The sequence below is a fragment of the Phacochoerus africanus genome, chromosome 11 (genome assembly GCF_016906955.1).
Source record: "Phacochoerus africanus isolate WHEZ1 chromosome 11, ROS_Pafr_v1, whole genome shotgun sequence".
Taxonomy (NCBI): domain Eukaryota; kingdom Metazoa; phylum Chordata; class Mammalia; order Artiodactyla; family Suidae; genus Phacochoerus; species Phacochoerus africanus.
The window spans coordinates 931,646-951,673 of NC_062554.1; the positions used below are offsets into that span (position 1 = coordinate 931,646).

Consider the following 20,028-nt stretch of genomic DNA (forward strand, 5'->3'; position numbering starts at 1 on the left):
CAAATCGGAACTGTAGCTGCTGGCCTATGGCACAGCTACATCAATGCAGGATCCAAGCCATGTCTGCAAACTACACCACAGCTCATGGCAACCCCAGATGCTTAACCCACTGAGTGAGGCCAGGAGTTGAACTTGCAACCTCATGGTTCCTAGTCGGGTTCGTTTCCACTGTGCCACAACAGGAACTCCCTAATTCATTCTTTAAGACTTAGTTAAATAGAAGCAGAAAAAGCTTTTGGCAAAATTTAATGTCCATTTAAAAAAACTCTCCAAAAAGTAGGCATAGAGGGAATATAACTCAACGTAATATGTGATAAGCCCACAGCTTAACATCATACTCAATGGTGAAAAGCTGAAAGCATCTCCTTTAAGGTCAGGAACAAGACAAGGATACCTACTCTGGCCATTTTATTTCAACATAGTATTGGAAGTCCTAGCCATAGCAATCAGACAAGAAAAAGAAATAAAAAGAATCCAAATTGGATAGAAAGAAGTAAAACTGCCACTGTTTTAGTGAGACACCAATATCATATGGTATCACTTACATGTGGAATCTAGAAAAAGGATACAATGAACTTCTTTGCAGAACAGATACTGACTCACAGACTTTGAAGAACGTATGGTTTCCAAAGGAGACAGGTTGCGGGGGGGATGGGCTGAGGGTTTGGGATGGAAATGCTGTAAAACTGGGTTGTGATGATCATTGTACAACTATAAATGTAATAAATTCACATTTATTACATTTTGTGATAAAAAGACAAAAAAACGAAAAAATAAAGCCTCAAAAAAACAAAAACAAAACCCTGCCACTGTTTGCATATGACATGATACTATACGTAGAAAATCCTAAAGATGCTACCAAAAAACTACTAGAGCTCATCATTGAATTTGGTAAAGTTTCAGGACCCAAAATTAATATACATAAATCTGCTGCATTTTTATACACTAACAGAGAAATATCAGAAAGGGAAATTAAGGGAGTTTCCTGATGGTCTAGAGGTTAGGACACCAATCTTTCAACCCTGGTGCCTGGGTATAATCTCTAGTCTGAGAACTGGGATCCAATATCAAGCCACTGAATGTTGTGGCCAAAATAAATAAATAAATAAATAAAAGACAATTAAGGAGACAGTCCCATTTACCATCCCATCAAAAAGAATAAAATACCTAGGAATAAACCTATATAAGGAGGCAAAAGACCTGTACTCTGAAAACTATAAGACACTGATGAAAGAAATTGAAGACAACACAAATAGATGGAAAGCTCATGGGTTGAAAGAATTAATATTGTTAAAATGACCATAATACCCAAGGCAGTCTACAAAATCATTACAGTCCCCATCAAAATACCAATGACATTTTTCACAGAACTAGAACAACTAACTCTAAAATTTGTGTGGAAACACAAAAGACCCCAAATAGCCAAAACAATCTTGAGAAAGAAGAACAGAAGTGGAGTTACCTTGAGCCCTGACTTCAGACTATACCACAAAGCTATAGTCATCAAAACAGTATGGTGCTGGCACAAAAACAGACTCACATAGATCAATGGAGCAGAATAGAGAACCCAGAAATAAACCCATTCACTTATGGAAAGTTAATGTATGACGAAGGAGGTGAGACTATACAACAGAGAAAAGATAGTCTCTTCAGAAAGTGGTGCTAGAAAAACTGGACGGTTGCATGTAGAAGAATGAAATTAGAATATTTTCTCATACCATATAAAAATAAACTCAAAATGGATTAAAACCCTAAACATAAGACCAGAAACCATAAAACTCCTAGAAGAAAACATAGGCAGAATGCTGACATAAATCATAGCAACATGTTTTTTTGAATCTGTCTTCTAAGGCAGAGAAAATAAAAGCGAAGGTAAACAAATGGGACATAATTAAACTTTTTAAGTTGTTGCACAGTAAAGGAAACCATTGACAAAACAAAAAGACAACATACTGCATGGAGCGAATACTTGCAAATGATATGGCCAATAAGGGGTTAACATCCCAAATATATCAACTGTGCAAACAGTTCAGTATCTAAAAAACAACCTGATTAAAACTGGGCAGAAGACCTGAAAGACATTTTTCTTTCTAAGGCCACATGCGGGAGCAGGTTAGGGGTCGAATCAGAGCTGTAGCTCCAGCCTATGCCACAGCCACAGCCACAGCAAAGCCAGATCTGAGCCACATCTGTGACCTGTGCTGCAACTTGGGGGAACATTCGATCCTTAACCCACTGAGTGAGGCCAGAGATCGAACCTGCATCCTCATGGATACTAGTTGGGTTTTTAACCCTCCTAGCCACAACGGGAACTCCAGAACAGACATTTTTTTCAAAGAAGACAAAGAAGACATTCCAAAGATGGCCAACAGGCACATGAACAGATGCTCGACTTGCTAATCATAAGAGAAATGCAAAGCAGACCCACAATGAGGTATCACCTCATTTGTGTCAGAATGAGTATCATGAAAAAGACCTCAAATAACACATGTTGGGGTGGTTTTGGAGAAAAGGGAACCCTTGTAGATTGCTGATGTAGACTGCTGCTAAGCATAGCCAGTCGCTATGGAGAACAATTTGGAGGTTCCTCGAAAAACGAAAAATGGAGCTACCATATGATCCAGTGGTTCTGTTCCTGGGTATGTATCTGAAGAAAATGAAAATATTCATTTGAAAAGATACATGCACCCCAGTGTTCATAGCAGCATTATTTGCAGTAGCCAAGATAGGGAAGCAAATGAATTGTCCATCAACAGAGGAATGGACAAAGAAGATAGGGTAAACAAATACAACGGAATACTACTCAGCCATAAAAAAGAATGAAAATTTGCCATTTGCAACAACAGGGATGGACCTTGAGGTATGATAATAGTGAAAAAAGACAGAGAAAGACAAATACTGTTTGTTTTCACTTATATGTGGAATCTAAAAAAAAACCAAAAACAAATGAAACAGAAATGACTTGCAGACAGAGAGGGACAAGAAAAGGGGTAAGATACAGTTATGCGTATTAAGAGGTACAAACTACCATGTATAAAATAAATAAGCTACAAGGATATATTGTACAGCACAGGAAGTATAGCCAGTGTTTTATAATAACTAGAAATGGAGTATAAGGTATAACAATTTTCAATCATTATGTTATACACTTAAAACTAATATAGCATGGTAAATCATCTATACCTCAGGAAAAAAGAAGGCAAAGACATAGTTTGAGTATTCCCTGTTGTAGAAAACTCGTGGCCTCTCCCTCAAGAAGCGAGTGATAATGATTTTTAAAGCAAGAGTATGTGCCAAGCAAGGACCTAGGTGCCTTGCAAGGGTTGGGCAGTCAGTGCTCCCGGGAACCCATCGACAGTCACCACTGTCAGCCCCGCCTTGCACCTCCCTGGGTGCAGAGCTGGTAAGTGGTAGAGGCGGGATCTGAATCCTGACCTTCGTCATTCTAACCTTTTTATTTCCCACTAGGTCACATTACTTTCCTGGCAACCCCTTCTTTATGTCGCCTTCGTCCTTGGCACACACCATCACTATCTTTGTCACAACTGTTACTTGGAAGGTGTGTGTCGTGATGACACCTTTATTCTCAGCCCTCGGTACAATCCTTGATAAATCACAGGTATTCAGAAAATGTTTGCTGGATACATACCTACATGGCTGGGCGGCTGGATTCTCGGTTGGTCTTTTCTCCTCCTTGGTCCTCTGGTGCTTGGTTGAACTCCTCACTGCCCTCTGGACACTCTTCTTGGCCACTTGTACAGATTTCGTGCCACCATGCGCCTTGAGGTCTTATTTTCCCTGTCTTTCCTGTCTTGCTGGAATTAACAGCCATGTGACACCGATGCCTGAGATAGAACACTTTAAATGGTTTTGTTCTGCAACTCATACAACTCAACAACAAAAACACAAACAACTCAATGGAAAAATGGGCAGAAGACCTAAATAGACATTTCCGCAAAGAAGATGTACAGATGGCCAGCAGGCACATGGAAAAATGCTCATCATCACTAATTATTAGAGAAATGCAAGTCAAAACTACAATGAGGTGCCACCTCACACCGGTCAGAATGGCCATCATTAATAAATCTACAAACAGGAAATGCTGGGAGGGGGTGGAGAAAAGGGAGCCTGCCTGCACTGTTGGTGGGAATGTAAATTGGTACAACCACTATGGAAAACGGTATGGAGGTTTCTCAAAAAAACCGAAAATAGAGTTGCCATATGATCCAGCAATCCCACTCCTGGGCATCTATCTGGACAAAATTACAAAAATATACATGCACTTGTATGTTCTTAGCAGCATTATTCACAATAGCCAAGATGTGGAAGCCACCTAAAAGTCCATTGACAGATGACTGAATGAAGATGTGGTACATACATCTATAATGGAATGTTACGCAGCCATCAAAAGGAATGAAATAATGCCGTTTCCAGCATCATGGATGCAACTAGAGATTCTCATGTAAGTCAAGTCAGAAAGAGAAAGACAAATACCATATGATATCACTTATATGTGGAATCTAAAATACGGCCCAAATGAACCTATCTACAAAATAAAACCAGACTCATAGAGAACAGACTTGTGGTGCCAGGGGCCAGTGGGGGGAGTGGGATAGACTGGGAGTTTGGGGCTAATAGAGTCAAAGTATTGCATTTTGAATGGATAAGCAACAAGGCCTACTGTAAAGCACAGGAAATTATATCCAACCTCTTGGGAGACCGTGATGGAGGATAATACAAGAAAGGGAATGTTGGAGTTCCCGTTGTTGCCCAGTGGTTAACAAATCCGACTAGGAACCATGAGGTTGCGGGTTCGGTCCCTGGCCTTGCTCAGTGGGTTCAGGATCCAGCATTGCCGTGAGCTGTGGTGTAGGCTGCAGATGCGGCTCAAATCCTTCGCTGTTGTGGCTCTGGTGTAGGCAGGTAGCTACAGCTCCGATTAGACCCCTAGCCTGGGAACCTCCATATACTGCGAGAGTGGCTGAAAAAATGGCAAAAAGCCAAAAAAAAAAAAAAGGGAATGTGTGTGTGTATATATACGTGTGTGTGTGTGTATTTATATATGACTGGGTCATTTTGCTGTACAGAAGAAATCGGCACAACATTGTAAATCAACTATACTTTAATAATAAAGAAAAAAACCCAAATGCTTTTGTTCTGGCTGTAAGTCTGGGGTCTGTGTGCTGCAGATACTTGAATGAAGAAGACAGACTCTTCCAGAAAATAAGTATCCTTACTTAGGTTGGGCAGCTTGGTTAGGAGGCCTGGCAAGGCCATCGTACATGCCATTCTCGTTTCAGGTTTGCCTATGACACGCACGTTTCATTACGAAAGAAGCATGAACCGGTTATTGCTGGTTACACGTCTGCCCAAAAGTAGTGATCTTTTGTTGCATATGAGGAGCTGAGAAACTGCAAGGTCTATTATGACCAAGGCCTGTTGATGTTGGGGACTAGTCTTAGCAGAAACCCTTAGAGTTTGACAATATGGTCCGTCCCTGAAATAAATACTTTTGTCCGTGAATCCTTCGAGATCGATCCCCGAAAACCCGAAGTCTTGAATGGAACGTAAAATTGGGAGTGTAGTTATAACCATTGGTCCGATAGGGAACCTTTCAGAAGCAGGTGGAAATTTAGAGGGCGGATCGGAATCAGACGGGGTGTGAGGTTTTGGTGTTTTGCTCTGGAGTGAGCTTTTCAAGAGAGTGAGCGCTGGGTTGTAGTGCAGGTTTTTGGCCAGGAGATTTCTTTAGGGATATTCGTTTACATTATAAGCCACTGGCTCCCTTACACGAGGCAACTGCATTCCGTGTCATATTTGTAAGCTCAGAAACACTGTTTCTGTCCATCGGTGGATGGTTTTGAGTCAATAAGCCTTCTTCACTACCGGAGGCTTTTGCCGGGTGGAGGAGGACAGGGTGACTCAAACAGAGTCCCTGCCCTGGAGGGGCTCACCGTTAAGGGAAGTATTTTTTGTTGTTTTCTGTTTTATTAAATTACTGTCATTTACCTTGAAAACAGGCATCATGGACTCTGTCGTTGGCGTTTTGTTGTAGATGTTTTAGAGTTGTTACGTTTTCAGACAGTGGCCACGGGAGGAGAGTTGCAGCCCTGATTGCGCTTCCGGTGTGTGACGTGATCTGGGGGGTCTGAGTGCCGTTTCTCGTGTGCCGTGACTCGGCTGTGGCTGGAGCACGTGTCACACTTTTCTCAGGTGACTAGCTGGTGTCATGCGGAGTTGCTGGCTTTGGACAGCTCCTCCCTGCCAATACTCCTGGGACTCTCTGACACACAGGAAAGACCTCTGGCCATACAGTTTGATATCAACACATCTTATTAATCTAAGATTATTCATTGGTGCTTGATAAACGAAGCTGGCAAACATTTCATATTTACCCTCAGATCCTTCATCGCACTGAGCTGTTGCTAACTGGGTTCAGATTCCTTTTGTGCAGGAGAACATTTAAGTTCTAGTCTGGTAGAAAAAAATTTCAGTTGTAGAATAAATACAGTGTTATCCACAAAAGTCACAATGTTGTACATTAGATCCTCAGACCTGTGTCCTAACTGAAACGTGAGGTGGTGGATGTGTTAATTCCACGGAGGGGAATCCTTTCCCGCTGTGTACGTTTATCAAAGTTTCCTGTTACATTTTAGATATCGTGCTATTTATTTGTCAGTTATAGCTCAGTAAGCCTGGAGGGACAAACAAAAGATTGCTGAGTCCACCAAGGGTTTCCTTTTCCCTCCTGGATGGAGCGCAGCTGGCCGGCGGCGCCGCAGCTCGGAGTGGTTGCCCCTGCCTCTGAGTCTCTGGGCAGCCGGTGGGGTTGGGCCGTCTGGGCTTCGCCTGTGATTCTCCGATGTCGTGAGTGGGAAGGTGGACCTGTTTCCGTTTGCTTGAAGCGTCTGCTTTCACCCCTTATGTCGCCTTTGCTGTCCAGCCAGGCCCCGCGTCCTCCGGGGGGCTCCCCCCCCCCCCGCCCCCGCGCTCCTCGCTCTCCCCCGCCCGGCCCCGAGGGGGGCGAGGCGGTTTGGGGCTGTCCGTCGAGGGGCTGGGCCGCGGTGGGGAAGCAGGGGCGCCGTGACGATGCGAGCTGTCTGCAGGGGAAGCCAGGTCGGCCGCCCCTCGTTCCCGAAATGCCGGCCTCCTCGCCGGATCCGGCTCCCGAGGCGCGTGCGGTTCAGCCTCGGAGGCTCTTCGGGCCAGAAGGCGCCTCGGCCGGGCAAGGTCTGCCTGCGCATCCTCCTCCGGGGATTCCTCCGGCCGCCCTCCCGCCTCGGCGGGGTCACGTCTGGGGCCGGGGAGACGTCCTTCCTGGGCTCGCTGGTGGTTCTAGGCGTCAGGGCGCCTCTGAGCGAGCTCGAGGTGGGCACGCGTGCCGGGGGGGTCCCACGGGCCGAGTGCCCTCACGTCCCCGCTGCGCCGTCCTTTCTCCACTCGGGCCCCTCCTTTGCTGACTCTTTGCCAACCTGCCCGCTTTTCTGCCCACAGAGTCAACACTCAGAAATTCTTGCTGAGGGTCTGCCACGTACCAGGATGAGCCCGCGCTGGCCCGAAGGTCCCAGGCAGCCGGGGTGATTGTAAGGTCCATGGAGAAAGGTCCCTGGGCCCCGACAGAAAGGGGTCGGGGCGGGCTTCCTGGGCTCAGCCTCTTTAAGCCAAGCATTCTTAATAACGTCTCTTTTCCTACCTTAAACCGTCCGCATGGGGCCGCACTGAAGCCCCCTCCAGATGACAGCGTAGTCAGCGAGGGATACGATGCAGATTAAAATGTTTAAAAACGAAAATTTTTAGCTGTTGAACATTTTTTAAATGTCTGAAATAATGGAAAATTTAAACATACTGTAAATCCTTTTATAAGACAACACAGGCTGGCTTCCCAAATCGTCACCTTGGTGGAAGAGTGCCCAAGGGTGGTGCTGGTTAAAGTGTAACCGCACGATGGCCCAGAAAGCTCCCTTGGCCCCTCTTGAGGCCCTGCGAGCGCATCATGCATGCGAGGTGTTGCAAAGTGGATGTGTGGTCATTCCTCTTGATCTGAATCATGTCAGACAAGCCATATGTTGCTTTTTTTCCTTCCTTTGAATAGACCACGGTTTTTACTGAATTGACTGACTGTTAGGTACCTTGTAGACACAGTCGTAGCAAAGAAAACTAAAAAATTGCTTTTGGAGTAGAAAATTGTAGCTAGTTCTATTTCATAAAAGCATGTTCTTGTGCTCATTTTCTTGAGGAAATTACTCTAAGTGTCTCTTCTTGGGCCAATACGTTAAGAGACCTTTTTTTTTCTGCTTAAATAAAAGCTCAGAGAGTTTCCGTATCAGCATTGTTCCACTGACTTGTCCTCCTCCTAAGAGAACAACGAAAACCTTTGGCCAAAGGAAAGCTCACATGTTAGTTAAGCCCTGACGGGATCTGACCTTATTTTATTTGTTCACACTGTGTTCAGTATCTGTGCTTGCGCAGTCTTTGGAGACACAACGAGACGCTATGACATTACTTTTTTGGTCTTCTGATGTGTTTTTTTATATCAAAAGTCCTGTTGGAACAGAATTCCATGATTGCATAGAAGAAGAGCCGCTCGTCTCCGTGTTTGCACAAAGATGGGCTGGGCTTGTGCGACCTGATTCATTTTGTGCCCTAGAAGTGAATGGCATCATTGGGCCTGCTAGACAGTGGGTTTATCTCAGTCACAAATCTTTTAGATCAGTTCATAAATGAGAAAGAAAGGTGAGTAAACGTTTGCTCTGTTTTGGTTTTTAAGCTAAAATAATTAGAATGCAGCCAGCCAAAAAGAAATTAAATTTGAAATCCAATTCTTGTCGGGAAATTGTGCATGCAGCTCTTCAGCCTTTTGTTTTAGAATTGCTGGGGTAAGAAAGCCGGCGATTGCTTTGGCAGATGTCATACTGGGCAAGTGGGGGGCGAGTTAATAGGAGCGCCTGTGCGTGGGGCGTGTAGCTGCCAGGGTCTGTGAGGGCCTGAAGCTGGACAAGAAGACGCTTGCACGTGGGCGTCAGTGACCGTGCCCCTGGGATAACATGATTTCTTGTGAAATTGAGGGTAAAACTAAAGGGGACACTCTTAACAGAGCTAAGATACAGAGAACTTTTTCTATTCACACGAAATCTATTTTAGGAATGGGAAATTTAGTGTTTTTAAATTGTGTCGGAATTCTGTGCCCGTCTGGGGGCAGACCTGGAGGGTGTGATAAGCCTGCCTGGAGGAGTGCTGTTCGTGGTGGAGGAGCTCAGCCGCTTTCAGGTGCACCTGTGCGTTGTGAACACGTCTCTCAGTTTCTCATCGAAAGTAGCTAAAACCGTGTTCCTCCCGCAGAAAGCGGTGCCTTCCCCCCCGACAGGGGGCTTTTTCCAGACCCCCAGAGAGAAAGCACTGCTTTTCCCAAAGAGAAAGTCTGTTCTTTGCAGGCAGGTCTGCTCCCCTGCTCCGAGTCACTGGCGGTTAACAGGCTGAAACGCAAAGCCATTTTCTTCCCAGGCCTGAAGTTACATCATTTTGCGAAGTACATGCGGGTACGCTCTGAGTGTGCTTTGTCTTGATGACATACACTTGAAACGCGAGTCAGGCGTCTGTTGGGGCGCGTGTGTGTCTTGGTGGCGTTTGCACTTGCTCTTCCCTCTGCCTGTCTTCACGTGCCTTTTCCAGGGCTTCCATCACCAGTTTTCGCCACAGCAGGAGAACTGTTCGCACTGCTTTGGCGAGAGGTCCCACTGGCTGGGCGGACGTGTCTGCTCTTTCTGTCCGGTGATCTTAGAATATGCGCTGTGTTACTGAGGTCGGCACAAGTGCAGCGTCTGGAATTTGTGCATCTCGTCTCAGATGAGACTGGCCTGTGGGAACTGCCCCCTTTTGAGAATGTTGTCGTGGTCTGATTGTGGTTATTCTAACTGACTGACACCAGTCGGAGGGTTTTCATTCCTCCGGGACCGTTTACATGTATGGGAATCGTCTGTTCCCTGCAGGTGGGAACCCTCTGGCAGAGAACTTCCTGAGGGCAGTGGTACACTCCACGGCGAGACACCAAGCCCAGAAGGGGGACAGAGGAACAGGCCTGCTGTTTAGGAAGGGTCTGCACGTGGGCGGAGCCAGCACGGGGCGGGCGGGGGGTGGGGGGGGCGCGAAGGCAGGACACGCGGAGGCTGCGGGAGGAGCATCCCAGCGGAGGAGGTGGAGGGGCCCAGCCGAGGCAGCGGGTGCTCACCTGCAGGGAGCAGCAGGGCGACCAGTGTGTCTGGAGCCGGGGAGAGGATGTAAGGTGTGGAATCAGGGGAGTCGGGCTTGGTTTGTTTGGGGCCTGGAAGGCAAAATGCAGCAAGACCTACACCTCTTTCTCATTTCTGTTCACCATCAAGTGTGTACCTTAGAAACTTTCTTTTTCTTTTTCATTTTTTAGGGCTGCACCTGTGACCTATGGGAGTTCCCAGGCCAGGGATGGAATCAGAGCTGCAGCCGCCGGCCTACACCACAGCCACAGCAATGCGGGGTCCAAGCTACCTCTGCGACCTACACCACAGCTCACGCCGGCACCGGGTTCTTCACCCACTGAGCGAGGCCGGGGATCAAACCTGCTTCCTCGTGGATCCTCGTCGGGTTTGTAACCTGCTGAACCACAACAGGAGTGCCTAAATTTTGTTTCTTCATCTTGTTTTTCTCTCTTTGTGATTTGACTGCTCATAGAGTATATTTGCACCCCTTCCTTTTCTGTTCTCAGTAAAGGTTTAACCACGTCAGCTCTCTTGGAAGCCCAGCTTTGCTGGCGTTTTCTACGGCTCATGGTCATGAGGCACATGGCTAACCCCAAGCTGCAGGGGATGCCCGGAAGTGGAGGATTTTAATTAGCACGTTGCCGCCCCAGACGAAATCAGGGTTCTGTTGGTAAGGAAGAAGGGGAGAATTAGTGTTGGAAAAGCCGCTTCTTGTGGTGTCTATCCTACGCGCCTGGGAAGTTTTCCTGTAGATTCCCACGCTCTGTAGGTTGTTACAAAGCATTACGAGGTGGAGAAATACACCATTTATTTTATAGAACTGCCAGAATCTTGTATCAGAACCTGACAAAGATGAGTGAAAAGGAAAATTATAGGCCAGTTTAACTCATGACTGAAACCATGGAAAGTCAATGCACAATCATGTCGGGTTTTCAGCCTGTGCAGGAATCATCCGTCATGACCATATGTGGTTCATACTGCAAATGCAGGGATGCTTACTTCCAGGAAGGCTTTGAATACAACACAGCATGTCAAAAGAGCCAGTCCGAAAAAACCTGATAACCACAATGGGTAAGAATTTGATAAAAGTCAACACTTCTTTCTGATTGGAAAACCAGTCTTAAGACCATGAAAACTAGGAAGATGTTTCTTTTAAAACATTTTGTTTGTTTGTTTGTTTTTTCTTTTTAGGGCTGCACCTGCTGCATATGGAAGTGCCCAGGCTAGGGGTCCAATCAGGGCTGCAGCTGCCGGCCTGCACCACAGCCACAGCCACAGCAGATCCTTAGCCTACTGAGTGGCGCCAGGGATCCAACCCGTGTCCTCATGGATGCTAGTTGGGTTCGTTCCCCCTGAGCCACAGAGGAAACTCCAGTTTATTTTTCTTATTCGTTGATTTGCAGTGTTGCGCCAGTTTCTGCTGTACAGCATCGCCCCCAGTCCTACGCACGCCTTCTTTTTCTCACACCACCCTCCGTCACGGTCTAGCCCCAGAGACACCGCGCTGTGCAGTAGGGCCCCATTGCTTACCCCTCCTAAATGTAATCACATGCTCTTCAGTGACACGCAGATGTCAGGTTTCTGTTCTGGTCAGGTTTATTCCAGTGCAGAGGACAAAGGTACATTCCACGTCTCCAGACCTGAGAGTCTTGACTACAAAATACGCTGGTCATGGGCCCTGAAGTAGGAGGGCCGGAAAGCGTCGCAAGGTGCTCCTAGTGCCTCTGGGGCTTCCTCAGGGCGGCCTCTCCCGTGGGCACGGAACGCTTCCCTCCTTCCTCAGCTCACATCCCGGCACGGTGCCCGCGCCCAGCACCGGGGCCCCCGCGAGGCCCGGCGGGTCTGGTGAGGTGGGCGCACCCGCGCTGCCCTCGGGGGGTGGGGGGAAGCACCCACCGGCTCCCGTTTCTCTCCTTGAGAGTGAAAGTGAGGCTACTTCCAGCCCTGCCTTTGAACTTGTGGGATCAGGTGGTTTTATAAAAGTCAGATTACCTACTCCTTCATGACGTGTGCAGGAGGGGTTTGCTCGAATAATAAACAACTAAGGCTTCACTTTTGAAACCACGGTCATGCGTGTCTTATGCCAGTATTTTTAAGCCTTTATAAAAAAATTAAAACACAACCCACACTAAGAAATACATTTTACACTATGACCAAGAAAGAGCACACACACACGCACACACACACACACACACTGTACACTCATATGTACATTTTTTTAGTTTCATAGAGCTTAGCAAGGGTCTATGCGAAATACTCCCATCTATTCTCTTCTACTTCATTAAAAAAAGAGATTCCAACCCACCAAATTTCCTTCGCTCCTGCTTTCCAGCAGTTGTAGGGTTCTGAACAGAGGGGGATTCTTTTGATTGTTAAGTAAATAAAATGCCTGCAGTTGAAGAATTCAATTTTGGAAGGTGAGAATGTGTTGGTTTTCAGAAGAATGTTGCAATTTTGTTTTAACTGTTAACTTTTCATGTATAGGCAGGATGATTTTGGAGCTAGTGGCTGGTTTTCCGCTGGTTTCTAGGAAGGTGATAGGGTGAGAAGCAACCTTCTGAACGGCGACTTCTTTTCCACCTGCAGCTCTCACGTGTGCCTGAGGGCCTGGTGCCCGGGGACCGGCCTCCCCGCCCGGACCGGACGTCGCATCTTGACCGCCCGCTGCCCGCAGCCTCTTTGGTCTGGTCCTTCCCCTCGGCAGGGGAGTCGTCTTCTTCCAAGTTGCCCTTGATGCAGAGGGAAGCGATGGCCGAGAGCAGCTGCGGCCGAAAATCCCGCGAGTGCCCCAGCTGCTCCTCTCCTTCCCGGAGAAACGTGCTCTGTGTCTGCTCCTGCAGAGCAAAGCTGCCGGCTGTGTCCGTGGTGGAAATGTCACAGACATCCAGCATCGGGAGTGCGGAGCTGACCACTTCGCCGGAGGGGAGGCAAGAAAGACGCGCCAGCAAAGACGCTGCTTCCGCAGACGCCTCGGTCAGTATGGACGCGCCTGGCCCAGTCCCAGCCCGAGTCCCGCCTCGTCCCGCCCTAGACTCCCCCGCGGCCCGTGGTCCTTGTCAGCTCACTCATTGCCACCTGAGCTGTTAAAGTAGCCTTCCTTTCTTACATAAGAGGTGAGGCAAAGTTGGCTGGTAATTGCTTTTATGATATTTCCAACCACTGTCCAAGTGAATCATTTCCAAGGGTCATGAATAATTCAGAATGTTGTTCCAGCTTCTTCGTCTTCTTCTTTTTTTTAAAATGGTTTATATAGAAATGGTTTTCCAATGGAATTAAATCTGGATTTGGAGGCATTTTCTTCAACTGATGCAGACTGAGCTTTATGGTTGCTCTTAAATATATGGTGGTTCTTACCTAAGACAGTTCCCGGTTGTCTAGACGCAGCATCAGACTCGGCTCACAAAGCTGCCTTGTGCCGGTGACAGACCGAGCCCGTCCTCCCTGCTGAGCTGGGCTGGCTTGGGAGGCTCGCCGTGCAGAGACGATCCCGGAGCGAGCACAGCTTTGGAGACAGAGCAGCCAGTTGAAGAAAAGTTAGGGTCTCAGCCCTCAAATTTTGCCTTTACTCATTTTCACACTGAACTCTCATTTCTTGTATCTCTTACGGTACAGCTATCGCTGTGTAGGTCCCCCGAGGGGCTTGTTTCTGTGTTATTTTCACCCTAGGCGTGTTTCGCGGCTGTCTGGCCAGTCATTTGTTGTGTGTAACCTCTTTGACATGATGGTTGTGTCTCGAAGCGAGGGTGACCGAAACAGCTGTGACGTTGCCTTCTTTTGTGATTTTCAAGATTCTGAGTTCTGATAGAGCTGCCGCGTGGGTGGTCACGCAGGCTTGCCTGGGCTCAGGAGATCAGACCGAAGAACTTCTGAAGGTCTTGTTCAGCCTAATCCATCAATGAGTTAATTTGCAAAAGACAGAAACTGTCCTGTTTACAATACAATGTCTTAACACCTCAAAGATGTGCCAGATTCTCTAAACCGGGATTCCTGCTTTGACCAATGAGTGTATTATATCCTAAAGTTAATTTTAAAATTTCTTTTGGGTCCAAGCCCTCAAGAACTTCAGAGGTGGAGAGAAAACCCTCTCAGCCACAGTGGGGTCGGGGCAACGTTCCAGAAGGACGAGTTCCTCACATACGAACAGACAACGGAGCTGCTGTTGAGGTATTTGGAAAACACGCCGAAGCTACTAGACACTTTCAGGTTTCTTCGTCGTTGGCTGCGTCTCCTGCCTTCTCAGGGCCGCACCCGCGGCACAGGGAGGTTCCCAGGCCAGGGGGCGGGTCGGAGCTGTGGCTGCCAGTCTACACCACAGCCGCGGCAGTGCGGATCCAAGCCGCGTCTTTGACCTGCACCCCAGCTCACGGCAACACCAGATCCTTAACGCAACGAGCGAGGCCAGAGGTGGAACCCGCATCCTCGCGGATGCTGGTTGGGTTTGTTGCTGCTGAGCCACAGCGGGAACTCCCTCGGGTTTCTTCTAAGTCAATGCTAACAGCAAAAATGATTTCAAACTGAGTCTGTAAGAAAAGGAAAGACGAAAGGAAGGGTCATTGTCAAGGACGTCAAAGTCTTTTCTAAGGAAGACGAAGCTGCTTTCCCGCGTAGAGGTGCAAGTGGACGTTAATGACCGGGGAACCGGGCCGAGGCATTTTCCGTCGATGCCGCGAGTACCTTTTGGTCTCCGGGTCTTGCCTGTTGCCAGGGACGTCTGCACCTACCCAGGACGAGACCTGGCCGCTCACCCCTTTGGTGACTGGTAGTGAGTCCAGAGTTTCCCTTAGGTCCCCTCCATTTCTTCTTTTCCAGTTGTTTCCAGAACAACTACGAGAAGAAAATTAACATTAAGTAACTTTGAAAATATTGGTTTGAGAACTATGAGGCAGTTTACTCAAAGCGATCAGAAACACTTCCTGAGATTTTTTTTCTCCTTATTTCCACCTCTGCGTAATGATATCAGAGCAGCCAGTTGAAGAAAAAGATGACTTTATAAAAAACGAATTAGGCTCTCTGCCCATTCCTCCTGTGAACAGTCCTGTGAACAGAAATTCTCTTGTGGCACAGCGAGTTGAGGATCTGGCGTTGTCACTGCAGCAGCCTGGGTCTAATCCCTGGGCCGTGGGTTTAATCCCCGGTCCAGAGTCTTCCACGTGCTGCAGGCGTGGCCCCTCAATACTCCCCCCAATCCTATAAACAATATTAAAATGCTGTGTCCAAGTTGTAGTTCTCCATGTTTAGAGAGAAAATGAGAGGTTAATTTTTAAAGGACATGGAAGATTGGGGAAATGGTTAGGAAATTTTGTTCTTTGGGAATGAAAAATTTAAGTTGAGGTATAACTCAAGTTATGTCATATACAGTTGGGAGTTGCAGGTACATATAATAAAAATAAATTGTTTTGTCTTCTTTTAATCGTCTTGGTTTCCTGACTCCGAGTCTCCCTATTGGGTGGCAGTGGGAAGAGGACAACGCCCAGGTCATTAGAGGGAATGCAAGGCCGTGCCCTGGGGCACAGTCTCCTGGGCCCCCCGATGTGCGGGCAGGAGTCTAGGAGTCGCTTTCCAGCATTCAGGGCCGCCCCTCTGGAGCTCCGCCTCCAAGCTTCAGCTCCGCCCACCCCGTCTGCCCCTCTCTCAAATGGGCAGGTGTCCCGAAGGTTCCTGGCTGGCTGGATTCAGTCCATTTATGGGTTCCCTCATTCACGCCACATTTATACTGCTCTGCCTTTGGAATGCCTGCCTTGCCTTGATCAGATTATAGGAAAAGCTTCTCGTGGTTTTTGGCCTTTGTGCTCCCACATCCCTGCCCAGCAGCCGCCTCTGTCCTGACAGTCCCCTGTCCCCTGTTCTCCCGGGTGCTTCAGTTCTGCTCTGTGGCCCTGGCGCCCTTTTTCTTTTTAGCTTAAGACTTTATGACTTAAGTAATAATCTTGTTTCTTGAGTAGATGACAAATGATGAGAATTCATTTGTCTTTGTAGCCCCCAAGGTATAAATCCCAAGGCAATTTCTAAGGAAGATCTAACATGTTAAAGCTGAACACTTCCTTTGCTTTGCTCTTCTTCTCTCCCCCGCCTTCCCTTTCTTTCTTTCCCTTCTCCCTCCTTCCCCTCCCCTCCCTTTCTGCTCCCTTTGCTTCCCATGCACTAAGCATGAATATTTTGCTTGCAAGGTTTCAGGCAGGTGTTTTGAAGGATACAAAAGAAACAGCTTCACAAGGTGTTTCTAGACCATCTTGGAAGGAAAAAATAAGCCCAAATGTTTGTGTCCAAGAGAGTGAGAACCACAGCGTTGGGGGCCCAGGACGCGCCTGTTGCGGGAGGTCAGAATAAGGGGTGCAGAGGTAGGCTGAGAAGCCCTTCAGGGCGGAGGGAAGGAGTTAGTTGGGCACTGGATCCTCTTTTGCAAAAGAAAGGAAGGAATGTGAGCAGAGGGAAATGTGAAGACTCTCCGTCCTTCTCCTGCTGGACGGGGAAGAGGCAGCTGTCCCTCGAGGGAGGGTGGCCCCTCTAAGGCAGGCTCAGGCTGGTGAGGCCCCCCCCCCCGCCCCCCCGGGCCTTAGCTCAGGTGCTCTCCTGCTCTGCTCCCAGGGCATCGTGGGCCCAGAAACCCTCTGAATGACGGACCCCCTCAACCACGGTCACGGGGTCACGGTGGGTCACGCAGGTGTGAAGGAGCTAGTGCCTGTGTGGCTGTGCTGCGAAGTGCGGCTCGGGCGCTGTCCCGTCCGGTGACGGGGTCCCTGTAGCAGCAGAGGGACCTTCCTTCGTCTGGGGCGTCTTGCGGTGGCCGGCCTTTGTTTTCCCCTCAGCGCTAGTTTATATGAAAATTTTGGTCATATATTCCTTTTCCTAAAACAAAAGGAGATAAAATAACAGAAGTGGTTTTGAATAGACTAGTAAAGATGAAACGCGACTCGGGAAGCAAGAGAGCCGTTGTGCAGGAATTAGCACGTGTTGCCTTGCTCGTGTAGCTCTGAGTTTGGGGTGATGTTTTTGGATGCACATGTATGTTCGTATGTCTGTTTTCTTCTGAAGACATTTCATTAATATTGTCGCTTCTAAGAGGTTCGTTTTTATACTTTTGAGGTTGTCCACATTTCCTCATTAGGGTTTTTATGGTTTTCGTCCAAAGGATATAGAGGGAAATTCACCAAACCTACTTTGGTCTAATTAAGACGTGCTTATTAATATTGAAGCAAATATGTGGTGTCTTCTCTTTGATTTTACCCTGGAGCAGAATCCCTCTCCCTTCCCTTGGGTGGATCCCTGGCCGCGTTCCGAGTTCATTTCTGATACCTGATGAAAGACAGAGAACGATCGAGGAACCCTTCTTTTTTATCCAGGAAATCTACACCTTCGGAAGAATATTGGGACAAGGGAGCTTCGGAATGGTCATCGAAGCTATAAACAAGGAAACAGAGACGAGGTGGGCAATTAAAAAAGTGAACAAGGAGAAGGTAAGGCTTCTTAGCAGCTTCTCAGCAGGGGCAGTGCCAGTGCGCCGAGGGCTGGGTGGTGCAGTGGTTCACGCTCGCTCAGCTGGCCTGCGGGCCAGGCCGGAGCCGCTCCCCTGGAGAGTCCGGGTGTTTCTCTAGGCTTCCAGAACCATCTGAAACTCCGTAGACAAGTGCCATCTGCAAAAAGCGAATGAGAGGATTCGCTGCCATAACCTGGATAACCAGGCGCGGGTACAGTTAGCGGCGGGCGTCGATTGTACGTGCGTGCGGACGTAGGGCTGTGGGCTGGGGCCGTCTTGGCGGAACTCGGCCCGGGGACCCTCTGCTGATGGGGGTCCATTGCCCTTCAATCCTTCTCACGCCTCCCTCCCATCCGTTTCCCCACCGGCCGCTCGAGCACACACTCCGCTCCTCTGACCTTCCTGCTCCTGCGGTTTGAACCGCATCTGCTCGAGGGCGTGCCGGGATCCAGCCGTCCTCTCTGGGCCAGGAGCGACTGGGCGGCTCTCTAGGGGAGGGGTCGGTCCTCCAGGCTTATACCTGGTCTTACCGTCAACTTGAGAACAATTTCTGTGCTTGAGGAAAAACAGAGAACGCAGTGTTTTTTCCCTTGGGTTTGTGGTGATAAATGTTACATTTACAAAATGAAATCGTGGGCCTTAGGTATTCTTTAAAACAAACTACAGGAAATTTCATACCATTTCCCCCTAAAGTTTAATAAAGTAACATTAAATCTCAATAAAGGGCGATCCAGAGCCTTCTAGAAACCTTTAGAATTCTAGACCGTGGCATGTTATTTCCTTTGCTGCTCTGGTGTCAGAGAGGGTTAGGGGCTGGGTCTCAGGGTCACGTCGTCAGGATGTATGCTCGCAACTTTAGGAATTCACAGTCTTGCACATACGCATTGATGCTGAGAGTTTGGGGGACACTAAGACAATAAAACCACACAGTCCGCGTACGGATGGGGCCGCCCTCACGGTCCAGCGTCCGGTGCCGCTGACACCATTGCGAGGAGAGGCGGGGAGAGGAGTGACGTGGTTCTCAGGAGAGATGGGGACACCTTCCCTCTCAGTCTAGATAGGAATCCGCTCCCCGCCGGCTCTATTTCTTTTAAGCCTCTGGGCCACCCTTAAGATGTGAGTTTTGTTCTTCGTGGGTGGGGCAGGCTAGGTGGGCAGTTTCTCATCACCGAGGGGGTGGTGGGAGCAGCACGGCCCCAGGCACAGGTTGAACGGGGATGCCAAGCCTTTCATCCGGTGGGGCCGCCTTCAGTCCCCTTCCAGCCCTTCGGGAGCACCGAGCCCCCCGCCGGGTCGGGGCGGTGTTGATCCGAGAAGAGGGCGCTGATGTGGGTGTCAGCAGGGTGATGAGGGTGCTGGCCGCGCTGCTGGGGGGTGGGCAAAGCCCTGTGGACTTTCTCGGAGGACCGTGCAGACAGGCAGCCACTTCCCCCTGGAAGAGGGCCGGTCAGCTGCGGTTGAGGAGGCCACCGGGGGGCTGAGCCAAAGTTGAGCTGGTCCGAAGCCAGAGTCTCCATCCCCGTCGGGGTCGGGTCGGGGTCGGGGTCGGGGGCCCAAGCTGCAGGTTCTTTTCCTTTTTCTCCCCGACTTTTGAGGTGGGGGCGGGGGCCCGGAAGCGAAGCCTGCAGGGCTCAGGGTAGACTCGCAGTGCCCGCCGTTGCTTTGGATACGTGTATAAACATAATCCGAGCCACAATAAAAGAAAAGAGAAACATTTTCTGTTCATAACAGCTGACCTAATGGGACAGATGCTTTATGTCCATTGTCTAATTGGTACCCGGGAAGTAGACTTTGTTTTTATTATTCTAACATCCAAGGACCAAGATGACTTTGAAGGAAATGCCAGAAAGCATGGTAAAAATTGCGGTAGTTTTGTGAGGAGACAGAGACCGTTGGAGCTCATTTATAAACACAGTCAAGAAACAGATGTGCTTTGAGGCCAAATTACCTATCACTTAAAGCTGGACAAAGGAAAGAGGGGGCATGCTTTAATCTTATCATGCAAGTAAGTTACATGCTGTCTTTTGAAAAAGAAACTTCTTAAGAAAATACAGGGAAAAATACGAAATAACTAACTTTTAGAGAGGTATGCAGTAATGACATTCATATGTGAAAGCTGTCTCCTCATTATTTCAGGCCGGAAGCTCTGCTGTGAAGTTACTTGAACGGGAAGTGAGTATCCTAAAAAGTGTGAAACACGAACACATTATACAACTCGAACAAGTGTTTGAGACGCCTAAGGTAAAGCTTTTACAGGTGCTGTGTTTTGAAAATTGTGGTTATTACAAAACGGACACGACTCCCTTGGGAAGTGACCCCTGTGGG

General features: G+C 48.3%; 1 protein-coding gene across 2 annotated transcripts in view; it reads left to right on the forward strand.

The window, feature by feature from the left end:
• STK33 (serine/threonine kinase 33) overlaps nt 1–20,028 on the forward strand; it is a 155,625-nt gene that overhangs the window by 69,255 nt on the left and 66,342 nt on the right. Inside the window, exons 1-5 of one of the 2 annotated variants that reach the window (XM_047752575.1) lie at nt 11,211–11,300; nt 12,816–13,202; nt 14,280–14,393; nt 17,570–17,683; nt 19,840–19,944. In XM_047752575.1, the coding sequence (XP_047608531.1) occupies nt 12,963–13,202; nt 14,280–14,393; nt 17,570–17,683; nt 19,840–19,944 (573 nt within the window). In that variant the 5' untranslated portion in view covers nt 11,211–11,300; nt 12,816–12,962. Of the gene's footprint in view, nt 1–11,210; nt 11,301–12,815; nt 13,203–14,279; nt 14,394–17,569; nt 17,684–19,839; nt 19,945–20,028 lie in introns of those variants that run through there. The other variant, XM_047752574.1, reaches the window with a different exon arrangement.